We start from the raw sequence: 18,443 nt of genomic DNA, 5'->3' as shown, positions 1-18,443 counted from the left end.
TTCCGTGAGCTCACCAAGCTCTTTTCCTCCACAGGACCTTTGAGTGTGCTTCTCACTTTGCCTAGAAACTTCTCCCCCGAGGACTCAGTATAGGTGTTACCTCCTCATAGAGTCCTTCCCTGACCCCTGTGTTAGTCAGCTCAGGCCCCCATGGCAAAAGGCCAACACTGGGAGACTTAAACCACACAGATGTACTTTCTCATGATCCTGGAGGCCGGAATCCAAGATGAAGTTGCCCACAGGTCCGGTTTCTTCGAGGCCTCTCCCCTGGTCTGAGGTGGCCACCCTCTTGCTGTGTCTTCACGGGGCCTTTCTTCTGTGCGTGTGTGCCCCCCGTGTCTCTGCCCACATTTCCTCTTCTAAGAATAGCAGTCAGGGGCCCCATCTGATGGCCTTGTTTTAACTTACTTCTTCAAAGGCCTTGTCTCCATAGTCACGTGTTGAAGTACTAGGGGTTACAGTCGCAACATGAGTTTTGGGGAACACAGTTCAGTCCATACTCCCACTTATCTAAGATAGGTCCTGTCCAATGATTTTGGGGCATGTATCAAAATGACAGTTCCTTCTTTGTTTTTTGGCTTTCATGACACATACTAGGATATAAGTTCCAGAAGGGCCAGAGGCTGTTTCACTTACTATTTTTGCCCCCAGCCCCTAGCACAGAGAAAGTGTTTAATAAATTTTTACCAAACAAAGAGCAAATGACTCAATGAATGGTGCCTGGAGAATCTTCCTGCTGCTGGCAGGGCCCCCTGCTCCCTCCGCATCTCTCTGCAGGACACAGGTACCCAGGAGGGAATGCCGTGGACAGCTGTCAGAGCAGGGCACACCTTTTCTATTGTAGGTCAGAAGCCAATGACTTGGCCCTGAGGATGGCCCGCCAGCACACGGGACACTGGGATGTGGTGGTGTTAGATCAGTAAGTGCCCGTTCCTAAAGCCTAGGCCTGCCGCTTGCTAGGGGGTCTGTGAGGCTCTCAGTTGGATGCCTTGGGCAGGAAGGATGAGGGGCATGGGTTACTTTAAGAAAGCATGAGTGCCTGGCCAGAGAGACACCCCACACCCACAGTTCTTTCCCCCAGGCCTCTCTGGATAGGCACTTCTGGGGAGCAGGATGCTTTGTAAGGTAGTGGCAGTCAGTCCTAACGTTTAGGTATCGAAAGTGTTCCAACAGTAGCTCCCTCTGTATGGAGGATCTGCTGTGCATAAGACCCAGGCCCAGGGGTAGATCTGTATCCCATGTCAGATCCGTCCATTACAACCCGGAAGCAGAGGCCACCAACTTCCCAGAGGAGAGACCTGAACCCAGGAGGGTCGCTGGTGAACCACTGTCATGAGGTGGCCACTGTGATGCCAGAACTCCTGCTGACTCCACGGCCCGGGTTCCTTCCCAGCCCTGAGACTCCAGGGCTTAGTCAGAAGGGTTGGTCGTCCCTGTGTGTCCCCCAAGGTGGGGAAGCAGTTAGCAGGGCCGGGCCGGGGAGTACGTGCCACCCGGGCCTGAGCCCACCCTCCCTTCTCTCCCCCAGTGCTTACCACGGTCACCTGAGCTCCCTGATCGACATCAGTCCCTACAAGTTCCGGGACCTGGATGGCCAGAAGGAATGGGTCCATGTGGTATGCACTGCCCAAGTGGGCAGCAGGTTGGTGCCTGCCCCCCAGCCTGCGTGACACACTACTGCCCCTCCCCACAGGCACCCCTCCCAGACACCTACCGGGGCCCCTACCGGGAGGACCACCCCAATCCAGCTGTGGCCTATGCCAACGAGGTGAAACGTGTGGTCAGCAGCGCACAGGAAAAGGGCAGGAAGGTAACTGCATCTGCGTGGGTCCGGTGAATCGAACAGTGAATGTCATTCTTCTGTTACCAGCCCAGTGCCAGATACTGAGAGGGATGGGAACCAGGGCCCACCCTTTGGGAATCTAGTCGGGGCCTAAGTGCTCAGAGAGGGTTTATATAGAGGTATGTCGTAGGTAATACAGGGGCCCAGGGGCCCCGGCTGCACCTGTCAGCTGTGAGGAGGGTCCTTAGAGGAGGTGCTACCTGATTAGTATATAAGTTGAGTAGGTGTGAGCTGCTCAAGGTGGGGTGCAGAGTAGAAGAGAAAAGTCTTCCTACACAGACGGGCAGCCTGTGCAGCAGGGAGAAGCCACCCAGCATGGGGCCAGGCTGAGCAGAGGAGATGAGCCTTGAGGGGCAGGCAGGACCCATGTGCCAAAGGACCACCAGTTCCATGCCTAGAGGCCGAGGCTGTGGCAGCCTTTGAAAGGTGTTAAGGGAGAGAGTAATAAGACCAGGGAATGCGTTGGAGTGGGGCCAGCCTGAGGGCAGATGACAAGAGGCCTGGCCCAGGGCAGTGCCGGGGCAGACAGGAGACGTGTGCACCCTGGAGGAGCAGTGGCCTTGGGGACAGGAGGGAGCAGCTGGTTGGTATGAGGGCTCTCTGGAAGGCTTCACTGAAGAGTGACAGCCACGCACTGGATGTACGGTACTGCGAGGCCAGAGCAGTCGGCAGAGCCAGATGACAGGAGCCTGGCTGGTGCATTTCACATGCTCTGCACCCACTTACATACAACCAGAAAAGAAACTGCCCCGGAGGCAGCAGGGGTGAAGGACCGGTTTCCCATCCGCTCAGCACTTCCTTCATCCCAGCAGTGGCCTCTGAATCGGCTCCAAGGTAGTACAGAGTTTGGAAGTCATGACTGTAAGCAGAAGAGGTCATCAGAGGGTCTTAAATGGAACGTGATGAGCTCAGGGGCCAGGTGGAGGCATCAGGCTGGTGGCCAGTGGAGGGTGGGCTGGAAGAGGCATCTGGTTAGAAGACATCTGCAGGAGGTGAAGGCAGAGCCAGGCAGGCCTGCCGGGGGGCACGGGTCTGTGTTGGGGGAGGAGTGGACACGGGGTCAGGAGGGGCAGAATGGGTGGCGGTGCTGACGGAAGGATGAAGGGAGGGCTGGGCCAGGGGTGGGAGCACATTCTTTCCTCCACGGGGCAGATGGCGTCACCAGATGAGGACAGGGAGCAAACAGACTTACAGGGCGAAAATCAGGCTTATGGGGTGGATTCATCTTGGGCATCCTAGGGACAAGGGGTCTGGAGGCATCCAGGGGGTAAGAGTCGGTTTGAACCTGAACAGAAACTGAGTCACAGATGTCAAATGTGTTGTGGAGCCCAAAGTAGGGGCCTAGCACTGCCGTTAACTCATCCTGCCTGGAGCCAGCGCGGAGCGGCATTAGCAGGACACACACAGCTTGCCACTCCACCCCTCCACGCTGCTGTGGCCTGTGCCCGTCTCACCCACAGATTGCAGCATTCTTCGCTGAGTCTCTGCCCAGCGTGGGAGGGCAGATTGTTCCCCCGGCTGGCTACTTTCCAGAAGTGGCAGAGTGAGTAGCTGGGAGGGGCTGCTTGTGATGGGTTTCCCAGCCTTTGTTCCAAATTCAAACCTCAGCCTGGCCTGTCTGTCAGAGTTTTTAGCCAAACCCCTGAAGAAGCAGTGATCCCGAGAAGGGAGCCATCCGCCTAAGGGCCCAACCTTAATGCTGGCAGAGCCAAGCTTCAAAGTCCCAAGACCTCCCAGCTCCTGGCCTGATCCCTCTTCCTGCAGCCCCCCCCCGTCAGCCATTTGTCCTCTGCCACAGGCACATCCACAAGGCCGGAGGGGTCTTTGTCGCAGATGAGATTCAGGTGGGCTTTGGCCGTGTAGGCAAGCACTTCTGGGCCTTCCAGCTCCAGGGAGAAGACTTCGTCCCCGACATTGTCACCATGGGCAAGTCCATTGGCAACGGCCACCCCGTAGCCTGTGTGGCCACAACCCAAGCTGTGGCGAGGACATTTGAGTCCACTGGCGTCGAGTACTTCAACACGGTGAGTGAAGGCCCCAGGGCAAGGGAGCACCGTGGGTTCTGTGAGGCCCTCAACAATCCACTTGCCGTTAATGAGCAGAGGCCACAGGCCTAGTACTGTGCCCAGCACAAAGACTTCTAAGATGCTGTCCTTACCACAGGTCAGCGGGAAGCACACACAAAACCTCTAAAAATGAGTGTCAATCCAAAAGCTGTCACAAGAGATCGTGCCTTATAAAATACACAGAAAGCATACCAGAGGCCCTCTCCCTTCCAGGAGAAGCTGCCTGCCACACTCCAGGTGCTGGAGCCAGAGCTAAGATGCGGGAAGAGCTGGGACTGTTTGGTGCTGAAGGGTTTGGGAGCAGAATTCCCACGGCAGTGGGAGCTTAGAGGAGGGCATCGACCTTGGGTTCAAGGTCGAGAGCTTTCACTAAATGAAGTGGATCCCGTGTGTTGCACACATGCTTGGTGGTGCCGAGAGCAGTTGCATGGTGGGTGAGTGTAGTGTGATGTCACCAGGGGCTTCGTGAAAAGAGCTGTGTCTGGACTGATCTGAGGGCAGTGAGGGCCCTTAGAAGGGTTTTAATCAGGGAGAGATGAGGACTGAAATAAACTTTAGAAGGATCTCAGTGTAGAGCAAGAACTAGCGGTAGGGAGACTGGGCCAGGCCAAAGAGGAGAAGGCCCAAGCTCAGGCCATAGGGAAGAACTCTAGGGGAGATGAGGGGCGGACTTCATTGTGACCTCCCAAAAAGAAGCCAGTGTGAGTCGGGGCCTGAGCATGTGTGACCTGACAAGGAGGCACAGACTCTGCCCTAGACAACAGGGTGTGGCGGAAAGAAGCCAGTGTGAGTCGGGGCCTGAGCATGTGAGGACCTTGACAGTATCCTGCATCTGTCCCCATTACTTGAGGGTAACCACTATCTTGCAGAAGTGTCCTCATGGTCACCCCCAATTCCCTGCCTTGGCCTCCCCCCTCAAGTAGCCATCACTAAGAATCCCACATTCATTATTTATTCTAGCAGTGTTTTAGTTTTATAAGAAGTGTATCATGCTCTGTGTACTCTGGAGATTTGTTTTTTCCACCTGTCCTCATACAGGCACCTGTCCTCATTTTATTGTGCTTTGATTTACTGTACTTTGCAGACACTGTGTTTTACAAATTGAAGGTTTGTGGCAACCCTGCATCCAGCAAGTCTGTTGGCACCATTTTTCCAACGGCATTTGCTCACTTAGTGTCTCTATGTCACATTTCGGTGATTCTTGCAATGTCTCAAACTTTTTCATTATTTGTTATGGTGATCTATGGTCAGTAAATACAACTTGCTGAAAGCTCAGATAATGGTTAGCATTTTTTAGCAATAAAGTGTTTTTTAATTAAGATATGTACATTGTGTTTTAGACATAATACTGCACACTTAACAGACTACAGTAGAGTGTAAACACAACTTTTATATTCACTGGGAAACCAAAAAATTCACTTGACTCGCTTTATTGCAATGTTTGCTTTATTGCAATGTTCTGGAAAATCACAGAATTTCTGAGGTATGTTTGTATTACTAAGAATCATCCATATTGCTTGTCACTGAAGGTGTTTTGTTGTGACTGCCATATCCCATTGTATAAATGTACCTTGACTGATTTGTCCATTCTGGTTGATGTGCTCTAAGGATGCTCCCACATTTTTTACTATTATGAACAGTGCTGCTGCGAACAATTTTTACAAGTCTGTTGTACATGTGTAAGAGTTTTTCTTAAGAATATACCTAAGAGTGTAATTGTTGAGTCATAGGGTCTGTGTTCACTCTCCATCTTAAGAGAGAATGACACCTGTTTTCTAAGTAGTTCACAGGTTAACACTCCACCAGCAGTGTGTAAGGTTAACACACTTACAGCAGTGTGTAAGAGATTCTATAGGTCTGCATCCTCTTCGACACCTTTTAATTTTTTGCCAATAATGTGGGGTAGAAAATATTCCCTCAAATCAGGGTATTGTTTTATATGCTATTCCCTGATTTCAAATTATGTGAAACATCTCTTAATGTTTATTGGCCATGTGTTTCCTCTTTTGTGAAATGCATGTCTTTAATTTGGCCTATTTTTTTAATGAGCTGCTAATGCTTTTCTTATTCATTTTGGGAGTTGTGTGTCTGTTCTGTGTATGAGTATGCGTGTCTGTGTGTATGTGCATTTGTGTGTGTATACATAAACAGATTCACACAAATATATACCATTGCTGCTGGTGTATAAAATAAGGGCTTTTTTATTTATCAACCTTCTTGCTAAACTCTTCTATTATTTCTAATAATTTATAAGCAGATCTCCCTTTTTTGTTCTTTGTTTTGTTTTTCCTATGTAAAAAATCATATGATCTCCACTGGATGAAACTTCCAATACATAATTGAAAACAAATGGTTAACAGTGACCATACCTGTCCATCTAGGAATGTTTGGTCTAGATTTTTATTTTATCTTTTGTTTTTTTATCTTTAAATTTATTTTTAGTTTTTATATTCTTTTTATTCATTTATTTATATTTATTCTTTATGAGTTAAGAAAATTTCCTTCTGTTCCTTACTAAGATATTTTATTATGAATAGAATTTTATCCTGTTTTTTTTGTTCACCTATTAAAGTAATTTTTTTCTCTTTTATTCTGTTAGTATGGTAAATTATATTACAAATTTTCTAATATTAAGCCATTTTTGCATACCTCGGACAAATCCAACTTAGATATGGAACATTATCATTTTCATACATTACTTCTTTATAGTCTATTTATGAATTTGGTATGTATTTTCAGGAGTAAAATGTGACATCTTTTTTTCTTATAATGTCTGGTTATGGTATCTGGGTTATATCAGCCTTGTAATTGAGTTGGGAAGTATTTCTTCTTTCACTTTTACATAAAATTGAGATGATCTGTTCGTTGAAAGTTTGGTAACTGCCTATAAAACCATCTGGGCTTTGTGTTTTCTTCATGGGAAGGTACTTAATTGCTCTCTCAATTGCTTTAAAAGTTACATAGGCCTCTGCAAGTTATTTCTTCTTGTGTTAGTTCTGGCAGCTTATATTTTCCTAGGAGTTTGTCTTTTTCATCCAAGTGTTAAAAATTGTTGACATACTCTATTAGTACTTTCTTAATATCTTCTAAATCTTTATCATTATATTCATTTTTCATATGCAATATTGTTTGTGTTTTCTCTTTTCCTCGTTTTCTTTCCTTCTGCTTTCTTTGGGGTTTCTTCTGTTCTCATTTCTTAAGATGGATATTTAAATGTTTTCTCTATTAATAAAAATACTTAAACCTATAAATTTCCCTCAAAGCACAACTTTCATTGTATCCCACAAATTTTAATATATAGTGTTCCTTTATCACCAGGGTCCTAAAAATGTGATCCAGACCCTAAGGCCCTTGTCAGGGATCTGCAAGATAAAAACTACTTTGATGATAACACTTAACATGTTATTGGCCTTTTTCACTCTCATCCTCTCACAATTATACAGTGGGGTGCACCAGAGGCTGCATAACTATGAGAAATAAATACATAGCTGACAGATACAAGAATCCAACTGTGTCCTGTTAGGCCAGACATTTAGGACATTGGCAAACACAAAAAAGGACACTTCTAATTTTCTTGTAAGTATACTTATTTTTCATAAACATACGATTATATCATATTGCATAAACATGATAATACACAATGGGTTTTTATTATTTTTGAATGGCATATTTAAAATTAATTATCTTAAAATTAATGTGTTTCAAAATTCTCAGTTTTAATTTCTATATAACAAATATTATTAGGTGTAACCCATATAAACAAAATTCTTTGGGTTCCTTGATAATTTTTGAGAGAGTAAAAAGATTCTAAGACCAAAAGTTTGAGAACCACTGCATTACCATTCAGTTCTAGGTTTTTCTAATGTTTTTATTATTAATGTCTAATGACACTGCAGTCAAAGGTCATGTCTTTGTGATACTTCGTGTTTTGATACTTTTTCTATAAAATGTATTTTACAGGTGATCTGGTACTTGCTTGTTCTACATGTCCTTAAGAAAATGTGTTACCTAAATGTTATTTGCAGAACTCTGTAAATGTCTATTAGCTCATATTCGTGCTGGACTGTTTTTTTCCTCCTTAACCTGTTAATAATTGAGAACTGTATGTGGATATCTCATACTATGATAAACAATTTTTCCCCATAATGCTGTCAATTTTAGCTTCATATATTTTGAGGGTATTAGTATACACATATTTTTTGTCAATGTTCATTAGGAATTGAAACTTTTTTTTTAATTGAGGTACAGTTAACATAATATTAGTTTCAGGTGTATTACATAATGATTCAATATTGTTATATATTGCCAAATTATCCCTATGTCTAGTTAACACCCATCACCACACAATTACAATTCTTTTACTTGTGATGGGAACTTTAATGGTATTATTAACTATAGTCACCATGCTGTATGTACATTATATCCCTAGGACTTGTTTATTTTGTAACTGAAAGTTTGTACCCTTTGACCATCCTTCACCCATTTGGCCCACTGTACACTCTCCCCCGACCTCCACCTCTGGTAATCACCAATCTGTTCTCTGTATCTAAAAGCTCAGTTTTCTTGATTGGTTTTGTTTCATTTTAGATTCCACATACAAATGGGATCATACAGTATTTCTTTCTCTGACTTACTTCATTTAGCACAATACCTTCAATGTCCATCCATGTTGTTGCAAATGGTAGGATTTGTGCTTTTTATGGCTGAATAATATTCCATTGCATGCATATATACATTTTCTTTATCCATTTATCTATTGCTGAACACTTAGATTGCTTTCATATCTTGACTGTTATAAATAGTGCTGAACTGTAAATGGGGGTACAGATATCATCTCTTTGAGATAGCATTTTCATTTTTTTCAGATAAATACCCAGAAGTGGGATTGCTGGGTCATATGGTAGTTCTGTTTTTCATTTTTTTGAGAAACCTCCGTACTGTTTTCCATAGTGGTTACACCAATTAACATTCCCACCAAGAGGGCATGAAGAGTTCCCTTTTTTCCACATCCCACCAACACTTGCTATTTTTTGTCTTTTTGATTAATAGCCATTCTTAACAGATATAAGGTGATATTGTGGCTTGGATTTGCATTTCCCTGATGATTAGTAATGAGCACCTTTTCATGCACCTGTTGGCCATCTATATGTCTCCTTTGGAAAAATATCTATTCAGATCTCTACCTATTTTTTATTCATATTGGGGTTTTTTTTGCTATTGAGTTATATGAATTTTTAGTGTACTTTGGATATTAGGTCCTTATCAGATCTAAGATTTGCAAATATTGTTCCATTAAGAAAGTTGCATTTTCATTTTGTTGACAGTTTACTGTGCAGAAGCTTTTTAGTCCCACTTGTTTATTTTTACTTTTGTTGCTTTTATTTCTGGTATCAAATCCAAAACACTGTTGCCAAGACTAATGTGAAAAAACTTACCACCTATGTTTTCTTCAAGGAGTTCTATGGTTTCAGGTCTTACATTCAAGTCCTTAATCCACTTTGAGTTACTTGTTTACATAGTATAAAAATATACACAGCCCAGCTTCATTATTTTGCATGTGTCTCCCCAATTATCAAGGAATTAAATCTTTTATCATATAGAGTAATATTTTCCATTCCTAACAATGGTTTTGTTTTTACACTTTATTTTTTATCTGTTATTGAAGAACTACTTTAGCTTTCTTTTGGCTATAAGTTGCCTGATACACATTTTTTTTACCCTTCTACTTCCAACCTTTATGTGCAGTCACGCTTTAGGTGTGTTTCTTTTAACCAGCATATACCTAGATTTTGTTTTTTTGTCCGGGTCTGTTAATATTTGAGTTTAAAGTGATGACTTCAGACAATTTAAATGTAACATTAGTATTGATATATTTAGACCTGTTGCTAACATCTTAATTCATAACTTCAGTTTATCATACTTGCCTGTTTTAAATCGCCCCGTATTTCATCCTGTTATTTTCTTTTTTTCCTCATTGTAAAGTAATATTTAATGCAGTTGACATACTTGTGTCTTATCAAAAGGTCACTCTCTTCCTAGTTCTTCTTCTGTTTTATGGCTCAAGGTAACTCTCTGTCCCTTGTTTTTGCTTGGCTGATTATCTCCCTCTGAACTGCACAATATACAAGTATACTGGCCCTAGCTTCTTTCTTAAACTACATAGCATGGCACCTACCTGTGTTCCCATGACCCTGGCCCTGTATCTATTTATTTATTTATTTATTTATTTTTGGAATATAGTTGATAATATGATATTATATTGGTTTCAGATGCCAAATTATTTTCCCTCTAAGTCTTTATATTGCAACCTTGTGAGTTCTTGTGTGCCTAAGAGTATTTTCACCAGGCCCTCATATATAAATATTTTAGCTAAATATAACATCTAAGTCCTAGTTATTTTCCTTCAGTGCTTTAAAATTATATCCCATTGTCACCTTATATCCAGTGTTGCTGTTGAAAAAGCTGAATCACTGATTCCCTTTTGATTGAGGTATAATTCACATGCCATAGAATTTACTCTTTCAAATAAATACAAAACCAGTGGTTTCAAAGTCAAGTGCATGCCAGTGATTTTCAGCACACTCACCAAGTCACGCAATCATCACTGCTGTCTTAATGCAGAACATTTTTTTCATCCCCCAAAGCAACCGCATGACCATCAGCAGTCACTCCCCATCACCTTCTTTCCACAAGCCCTGGCAATCGCTCTTTCTGTGTCCATGGATTTGCCTATTCTCTTTTTTTTTTTTTTTGGTGTGTGGGAGATGAGATGATTCTATAAATATGTTTATTCATCTAATAACTGAGTTTCAAAATACATGAAACAAAGACTTGTAAATACAAAGAATAATGTACAAATAAAGTCATAAATTATGATACCATTGTCTAAATAATTAACCTAAAGAGTAGTCAGTAAAGACATGGAGATTTCTTATTGAAGTATAGTTGATATACAGTAATACTGGCTTCACATATACAGCGTAGTAATTAGACAATTACATGTTACTGATGCTCTTCATGGTAACTGTAGGATTTGCCTATTCACATTTCATTTAATCACATAACATGGACTTTGTGTCAGACTTCCATGTATGTTTTGTATGGAAATATACTTTCAGTTCTATTGCATATATACCTATGAGTGGAAATGCTGGGTCACATGGCAACAGTAGGTTTAAGTTTCTGAGGAGTGACAAACTTTTTCCAAGCAGCTGTACCATTTAACATGCCCAGAAATGTATGAGGGTTCCAACTTCTCCATATCCTCACCATCATTTATTATTTGCTGTCTTTCATTATAGCCATCATGGCTTTTTTTTTTTTGCTGAGTTATAAGATTTCTATATATCATAGATACTGGATCCTTATTAGATACATAATTTTTAAATATCTTCTCCCATTTTCTGAGTTGTCTCTTCATATTCATGTTAGTCCTTTGAAGTCCAAGTTGCTAATTTTGATTAAGTCCAATTTATTTTTTCTTTGGTTGCTAATATTTTGGAGTCATATCTGACAAACCATTGCCAGCCAGAAGTAATGAAGACTTACACCTTTGTTTTTTTCCAAGAGTTTTATAGTTTTAGCTTTTACATTTAGGTCTGATCTATTTTTTTTTATTAAGGTATCATTGATATACACTCTTATGAAGGTTTCACAGGAAAAGCAACATGGTTGCTACATTCACCCATATTATCGAGTCCCGCCGCCAGACCCCACTGCAGTCACTGTCCATCAATGTAGTAAGATGGCACAGAGTCACTACTTGTCTTCTCTGTGCTACACTGTCTTCCCCATGATCCCCTCCACACCATGTGCACTAATCATGATACCCCATAATTCCCTTTTCCCTCCCTCCCCAGCTGCCCTCCCCCACCCCTCCCCTTTGGTAACCACTACTCCTTTGGAGTCTGAGAGTCTGCTGCTATTTTGTTCCTTCAGTTTTGTTTCATTATACTCCACAAATAAGGGAAATCATTTGATATTTATCTTTCTCTGTCTGACATACTTCACTAATCATAATACCCTCTAGCTCCAACTATGTTATTGCAAATGGTAGAATTTGTTTCTTATGGCTGAGTAGTATTCCATTGTGTATATGTACCACATCTTTATCCACTCATCTACTGATGGACACTTAGGTTGCTTCCATATTTTGGCTATTGTAAATAGTGCTGCAATAAACATAGGTGTGCATCTGTCTTATTGAATCTGAGATCTTGCTTTCTTTGGGTAAATTCCTAGGAGTGGAATTCCCAGGTCAAATGGTATTTCTCTTTTCACTTTTTTGAGGAATGTCCACACTGCTTGCCACAATGGTTGAACTAGTTTACATTCCCACCAGCAGTGTAGGAGAGTTTCCCTTTCTCTGCATCCTCACCAGCATTTGTTGTTCCTACTCTTTTCTATGTTGGCCATCCTAACTGTTGTGAGGTGGTATCTCATTGTGGTTTTAATTTGCATTTCCCTGATAATTAGCGATGTAGAGCATCTATTCATGGGCCTGTTGGCCATCTGAATTTCTTCTTTGCAGTGTTGTCTGTTCATATCCTCTGCCCATTTTTTAATTGGGTTATTGGCTTTTTGGGTGTTGAGGCATGTGAGTTCTTTACATATTTTGGACGTTAACCCCTTTTCGGATAAGTCATTTACAAATATATTCTCCCATACTATAGAATGCCTTTTTGTTCTGCTGATGGTATCCTTTGCTGTACAGAAGTTTTTTGCTTTATGTAGTCCTATTTGTTCATTTTTTATTTTGTTTCCCTTGCCCAAAAAGATGCGTTCAGGAAAAAGTTGCTCATGTTTATATTCAAGAGACTTTTTCCTATGTTTTCTTCTAAGAGTTTTATAGTTTTATGAATTAACATTCAGATATTTGATCCATTTTGAGTTTACTTTTGTGTATGGAGTTAGACAATAATCCAGTTTCATTGTCTTGCATGTAGCTGTCCAGTTTTGCCAACACCAGTTGTTGAAGAGGCTGTCATTTCCCCATTGTCTATCCATGGCTCCTTTATTGTATACTAATTCACCATATAAGCTTGGGTTTATAACTGGGCTCTCTATTCTATTCCATTGATCTCTGGGTCTGTTCTTGTGACAGTACCAAATTGTCTTGATTACTGTGGCTTTGTAGTAGAGCTTGAAGTCAGGAAGCATAATTCCCCCAGCTTTATTCTTCCTTCTCAGGATTGCTTTGGCTATTTGGGGTCTTTTGTGGTTCCATATGAATTTTAGAACTATTTGTACTAGTTGGTTGAAGAATACTGTTGGTATTTTGATAGGGATTGCATTGAATCTGTAGTTTACTTTAGGCAGGATGGCCATTTTGACAATATTAATTCTTCCTTTCCATGAGCCCACGATGTATTTCCATTTATTGGTATTTTCTTTAATTTCTCTCATGAGCGGCTTGTAGTTTTCAGGATATATAGGTCTTTCACTTTCTTCATTAGGTTTATTCCTAGGTATTTTATTCTTTTTAATGCAATGGTGAATGGAATTGTTTTCCAGATTTCTCTTTCTGCTAGTTCATCATTACTGTATAGGAATGCAACAGATATCTGTGTATTAATTTTGTATCCTGCAACTTTGCTGAATTCAGTTAACAGTTCTAGTAGTTTTTGGGGTGGATTCTTTAGGGTTTTTTTATGTACAATATCATGTCATCTGCAAACAGTGACAGTTTAACTTCTTCCTTGCAAATCTGAATGCCTTTAATTTCTTTATGTTGTCTGATTGCCATGGTTAGGACCTCCAGTACTATGCGAATAGAAGTGGGGAGAGTGTGCATCCTTGTCTTCTTCTCCAATCTTAAAGGAAAAGCTTTTAGCTTCTCGCTGTTAAGTATAACATTGACTGTGGGTCTGTCATATATGGCCTTTATTATGTTGAGGTACTTGCCCTCTGTACCCATTTTGTTGAGAGTTTTTATCATGAATGGATGTTGAACTTTGTCGAATGCTTTTTTGGCATCTATGGAGGTGATCATGTGGTTTTGTCCTTCTTTTTGTTGATGTGGTGGATGATGTTGATGGATTTTCGAATATTGTACCATCCTTGCATCCCTGGAATAAATCCTACTTGATGGTGATGGATCATCTTTTTCATGTATTTTTTAATGTGGTTTGCTAATATTTTGTTGAGTCTGTTTGCATCTATGTTCATCAGGGATATTGGTCTGTAATTTTTTTGTGTGTGTGTGTGGTGTCTTTGCCTGGTTTTGGTATTAGAGTGATGCTAGCCTCACTGAATGAGTTTGGAAGTATTCCCGCCTCTGCAACTTTTTGGAAAACTTTGAGGACAATGGGTATTAGGTCTTCACTAAATGTTTGATAAAATTCAGCAGTGAAGCCATCTGGTACAGGTGTTTTGTTCTTAGGTAGTTTTGTCATTACGAATCCAATTTTGTTGCTGGTGATTGGTATGTTCAGATTTTCTGTTTCTTCCTGGGTCAGCCATGGAAGATTGTATTTTTTCTATAAAGTTGTCCATTTCTTCTAGGTTATCCAGTTTGTTAGCATATAATTTTTCATAGTATTCTCTAATAATTTTGTATTTCTGTGGTGTCTGTAGTGATTTTTCCTTTCTCATTTCTGATTCTGTTTGTGTGTGTAGACTCTCTTTTTTTCTTGATAAGTCTGGCTAGGGGTTTGTCTATTTTGTTTATTTTCTCCAAGAACCAGCTCCTGCTTTCATTGATTCTTCCTGTTGTTTTATTTTCAATTTTATTTATTTCTGCTGTAATCTTTTTTATGTCTCTCCTTCTACTGCCTTGGGGCCTCATTTGTTCTTCTTTTTCTGGTTTCATTAATTGTGAGTTTACACTGTTCATTTTGAATTGCTTTTCTTTCCTGAGGTAGGCCTGGTGGTATTGCAATATACTTCCCTCTTAGCATGGCCTTCACTGCATCCCACAGATTTTTGCAGTATTGAATTATTTTGGTCCTTTGTGTCCATATGTTGCTTGATCTCTGTTTTTATTTGGTCATTGATCCATTGCTTATTTAGGAGCATGTTGTTAAGCCTTCATGTGTTTGTGGGCTTTTTCATTTTCTTTGCATAATTTATTTCTACTTTCATATTTTGTGGTCTGAGAAGCTGGTTGGTACAATTTCAATCTTTTTTAATTTACTGTGGCTTAGTATATGATGTATTCTGGAAAATGTTCCATGTGCACTTGAGAAGAATGTGTATCCAGCTGCCTTGGGGTGGAGTGTTCTGTAGATGTCTGCTAGGTCCATCTGTTCTAATATGTTGTTCAGTGCCTCTGTCTCCTTACTTATTTTCTATCTGGTTGATCTGTCCTTTGGAGTGAGTGGTGTGTTGAAGTCTCCTAAAATGAATGCATTGCATTCTATTTCCCCCTTTAATACTGTTAGTATTTTTTTCACATATGTAGGTGCTCCTCTGTTTGGTACATAGATATTTATAATGATTATGTCCTCTTCTTGGACTAACCCCTTTATTATTATGTAATGTCCCTCTTTGTCTCTTGTTACTTTCTTTGTTTTGAAATCTATCTTGTCTGATACAAGTAGAGCAATGCCTGCTTTTTTCTGCTTATTAGTTGCATGAAATATCTTTTTCCATCCCTTCGCTTTTAGTCTGTGTACGTCTTCGGGTTTGAAGTGAGTCTCTTGTAGGCAGCATATAGATGGGTCCTGTTTTTTTTATCCATTCTGTAACTCTGTGTCTTTTGATTGGTGCATTTTATCCATTTACATTTAGGATGATTATCGATAGGGATGTACTTATTGCCATTGCAGGCTTTAGATTCATGGTTACCAAAGGTTCAGGGGTAACTTTCTTACTATCTAACAATCTAATTTAACTCATTTACTATGCTATTATAAACACAATCTAAAGGTTCTTTTTTCTTTTTTTTTCCTCCTCCATTCTTTATATATTAGGTATCATATTCTGTACTTTTCATCTTTTCCTTGACTGACTTTGGGGGTAGTTTTGATTTTGCATCTGCTTAGTAATCAATCGTTCTACTTTCTTTACTGAGGTTTTATTTCCTCTGGTGACAGGTATTTAGTCTTGGGAGCACTTCCATCTATAGCAGTCCCTCCAAAATATTCTGTATAGGCAGTTTGTGGGAGGTAAATTGTCTCAGCTTTTGCTTATCTGGAAATTGTTTAATCCCTCCTTCAGATTTAAATGATAACCTTCTGCTCTGTTCAAGGCCCTTCTGCTTCATTGCATTAAATATATCATGCCACTCCTTTCTGGCCTGTAAGGTTTCTGCTGAGAAGTCTGATGATAGCCTGATGGGTTTTTCTTTATATGTGATCTTTTTTCTCTCCTGGCTGCTTTTTAATATTCTGTACTTATCCTCTATATTTGCCATTTTAATTATTATATGTCTTAGTGTTGTCTTCCTTGGGTCCCCTGTGTGGGAAGATCTGTGCACCTCCATGGCCTGAGAGACTATTTCCTTCCCTAGATTGGGGAAGTGTTCAGCAAGTACCTCCTCAAAGACACTTTTTATCCCTTTTTCTCTCTATTCTTCTTCTGGTACCCCTATAATGCAATATTGTTCCATTTGGATTGGTCACACAGTTCTCTCAATATTCTTTTAGTCCTAGAGATCCTTTTTTCTCTCTGTGTCTCAGCTTCTTTGTATTCCTGTTACCTAATTTCTATTCCATTTACCTTCTCTTCTACTGCATCTAATCTGCTTTTAAATCCCTCCATTGTATGTTTCATTTCAGATATTGCATTCCTTACCGATTGAATCTCAGTCCTGAAATCTACCCTGAGTTCTTGAATACTTTTGTGTACCTCTATAAGCATGTTCATGATTTTTGTTTTGTAATCTCTTTCAGGAAGATTGATGAGTTTAGTTTCACTTGGCTCTTTTCCTGGTGTTTGTGAGATTTTGGTTTGAACTGGGTTCCTTTGCTGTTTCGTATTTGTATGTGGCACCCTCTAGTGTCCAGAATCTCTACTCTCTGGAGCTGCTTAGTCCCTGGAGCTGTGTCGGGGGTTTCAGGGGAGTGGCTCTGGTGCCTGTGGGTAGGAAAGAGCTGTTTCCTGCTTCCCAGATGCTGCAACTGTCTCCACTACCAGAACCAGTGAGCTGAGCACACAGGTGTAAGCCTCTCTACTTTGCATTTGTAGCTGCCCTAAGCAGGGCCTCCCTCTAGCTGGCCTGACGCCAGGGCAGGGGCTGCCGGTTTGTGAGCCAGTGCCAGCTGGGAGGAAGACACAGCAGGCTGTGTATCATGGTGGGGTGCCTTGGAGCCATGTAGCCAGCCAGGGGGATGGAGCACCTGAAGCGCCTAAAATTTACCAACCTGCTTGGCAGAGTGCGCCCGGACAATTTTGTCCACCTGTCCTTTCTCCTGAGCAACAAGCTCTGTGCAATCCTTGCCCCTTTAGCAGCCCTCTCGCTGTTAGGAAGTCTCTCATACTTCCCACCTTTCTTTTATCCCAGAGCAGCCAGATATAGATCCCTGTTCTCCACAAGCGGCTGGAATCCCAGTCTCTCCAAGTATTCCGCCTGTCTTAGCTTTCCAACCCCACTAATCTCCAGAGCACCATGCGTTGTAGGTTCATGCTCCCAGAGCAGATCTCCAGGGCTGGGTGTTCAGCAATCCTAGGCTTCCACCCCCTCCCTGCTCCGTTTCTCTTCCTCCCGCCAGTGACAGGTGGGGGAAGGTCTTGGCTTTGGTACGTTACCCTGTTCCATGAGGTCTGTTCTTTTCTCCAGGTGTATGCAGTCTGGCACATCCTTTCCTGTTACTGTTTTAGGATTAGTTGTATTAACTATATTTTCATATTGTAGTTAATAGTGGTTTTGAGAGGAGGCCTCTGTCTCACCTCTCATTCCACCATCTTTAATCTCTCCTTCGCCAGGTCTGATCTATTTTGAGCATATTTTTGCATATGAGGTAGGGGTTAATTTGACCGTTTTACATGTGGATATCCAGTTGTTTCAACACCATTTGCTGAAAAGATTATTCTTATCCCATGGGATGGTCTTGGCACCCTTTTCAAGAATCAGCTGACCAGCAACAAAAGTTAAACAAATGGGATTATGGCAAATTAAACACAGCAAAGGAAACCATCAACAAAACAAAAAGGCAACCTGCTGAATGGAGGAAGATATTAGTAAATCTTACATCTGATAAAGAGCTAATATCCAAAATATATTTAAAAATTAATAAAACTCAATGGCAAAAAATACAAATAAAAATAGACAGGATCTTAATAGACATACAGATGGCCAACAAACACATAAAAGGTGCTCATCACTAATCATCAGAGAAATGCATATTAAAACCACAATGAGGTATTACCTCACACCTGTCACACTGGCTATTATCAAAAAGACAGAAAATAACAAGTGTTGGTAAGGATGTGAGGAAAAGAGAACCCTTGTACACTGTTGGCGGGAATGTAAACTGATACAGCCACTATGAAAAACACTATGGAGGTTCATCAAAAAAATAAAGTACAAATACCATATGATCCAGCAATACCACTTCTGGGTATTCATCTGAAGAAAATTAAACAGCAGTTTG

General features: G+C 41.1%; 1 protein-coding gene across 7 annotated transcripts in view; it reads left to right on the top strand.

Moving 5' to 3' along the window:
• The window catches only part of PHYKPL (5-phosphohydroxy-L-lysine phospho-lyase), a 39,537-nt gene that overhangs the window by 4,294 nt on the left and 16,800 nt on the right, over nt 1–18,443 (top strand). For 6 of the 7 annotated variants that reach the window (XR_005061085.2, XM_037017286.2, XM_037017283.2 and 3 more), the window contains 5 exons: nt 845–919; nt 1,529–1,616; nt 1,694–1,810; nt 3,304–3,386; nt 3,642–3,867. Coding sequence is in view for 6 of the 7 variants with exons in the window: in XM_037017286.2 (XP_036873181.1) it covers nt 845–919; nt 1,529–1,616; nt 1,694–1,810; nt 3,304–3,386; nt 3,642–3,867 (589 nt within the window). In the remaining variant the exon portion in view is untranslated. The remainder of the gene's footprint in view (nt 1–844; nt 920–1,528; nt 1,617–1,693; nt 1,811–3,303; nt 3,387–3,641; nt 3,868–18,443) is intronic. The other variant, XM_037017285.2, reaches the window with a different exon arrangement.

The sequence above is a fragment of the Manis javanica genome, chromosome 14, assembly GCF_040802235.1.
Source record: "Manis javanica isolate MJ-LG chromosome 14, MJ_LKY, whole genome shotgun sequence".
NCBI lineage: Eukaryota > Metazoa > Chordata > Mammalia > Pholidota > Manidae > Manis > Manis javanica.
This window is presented reverse-complemented; position numbering and strand designations above follow the sequence as displayed.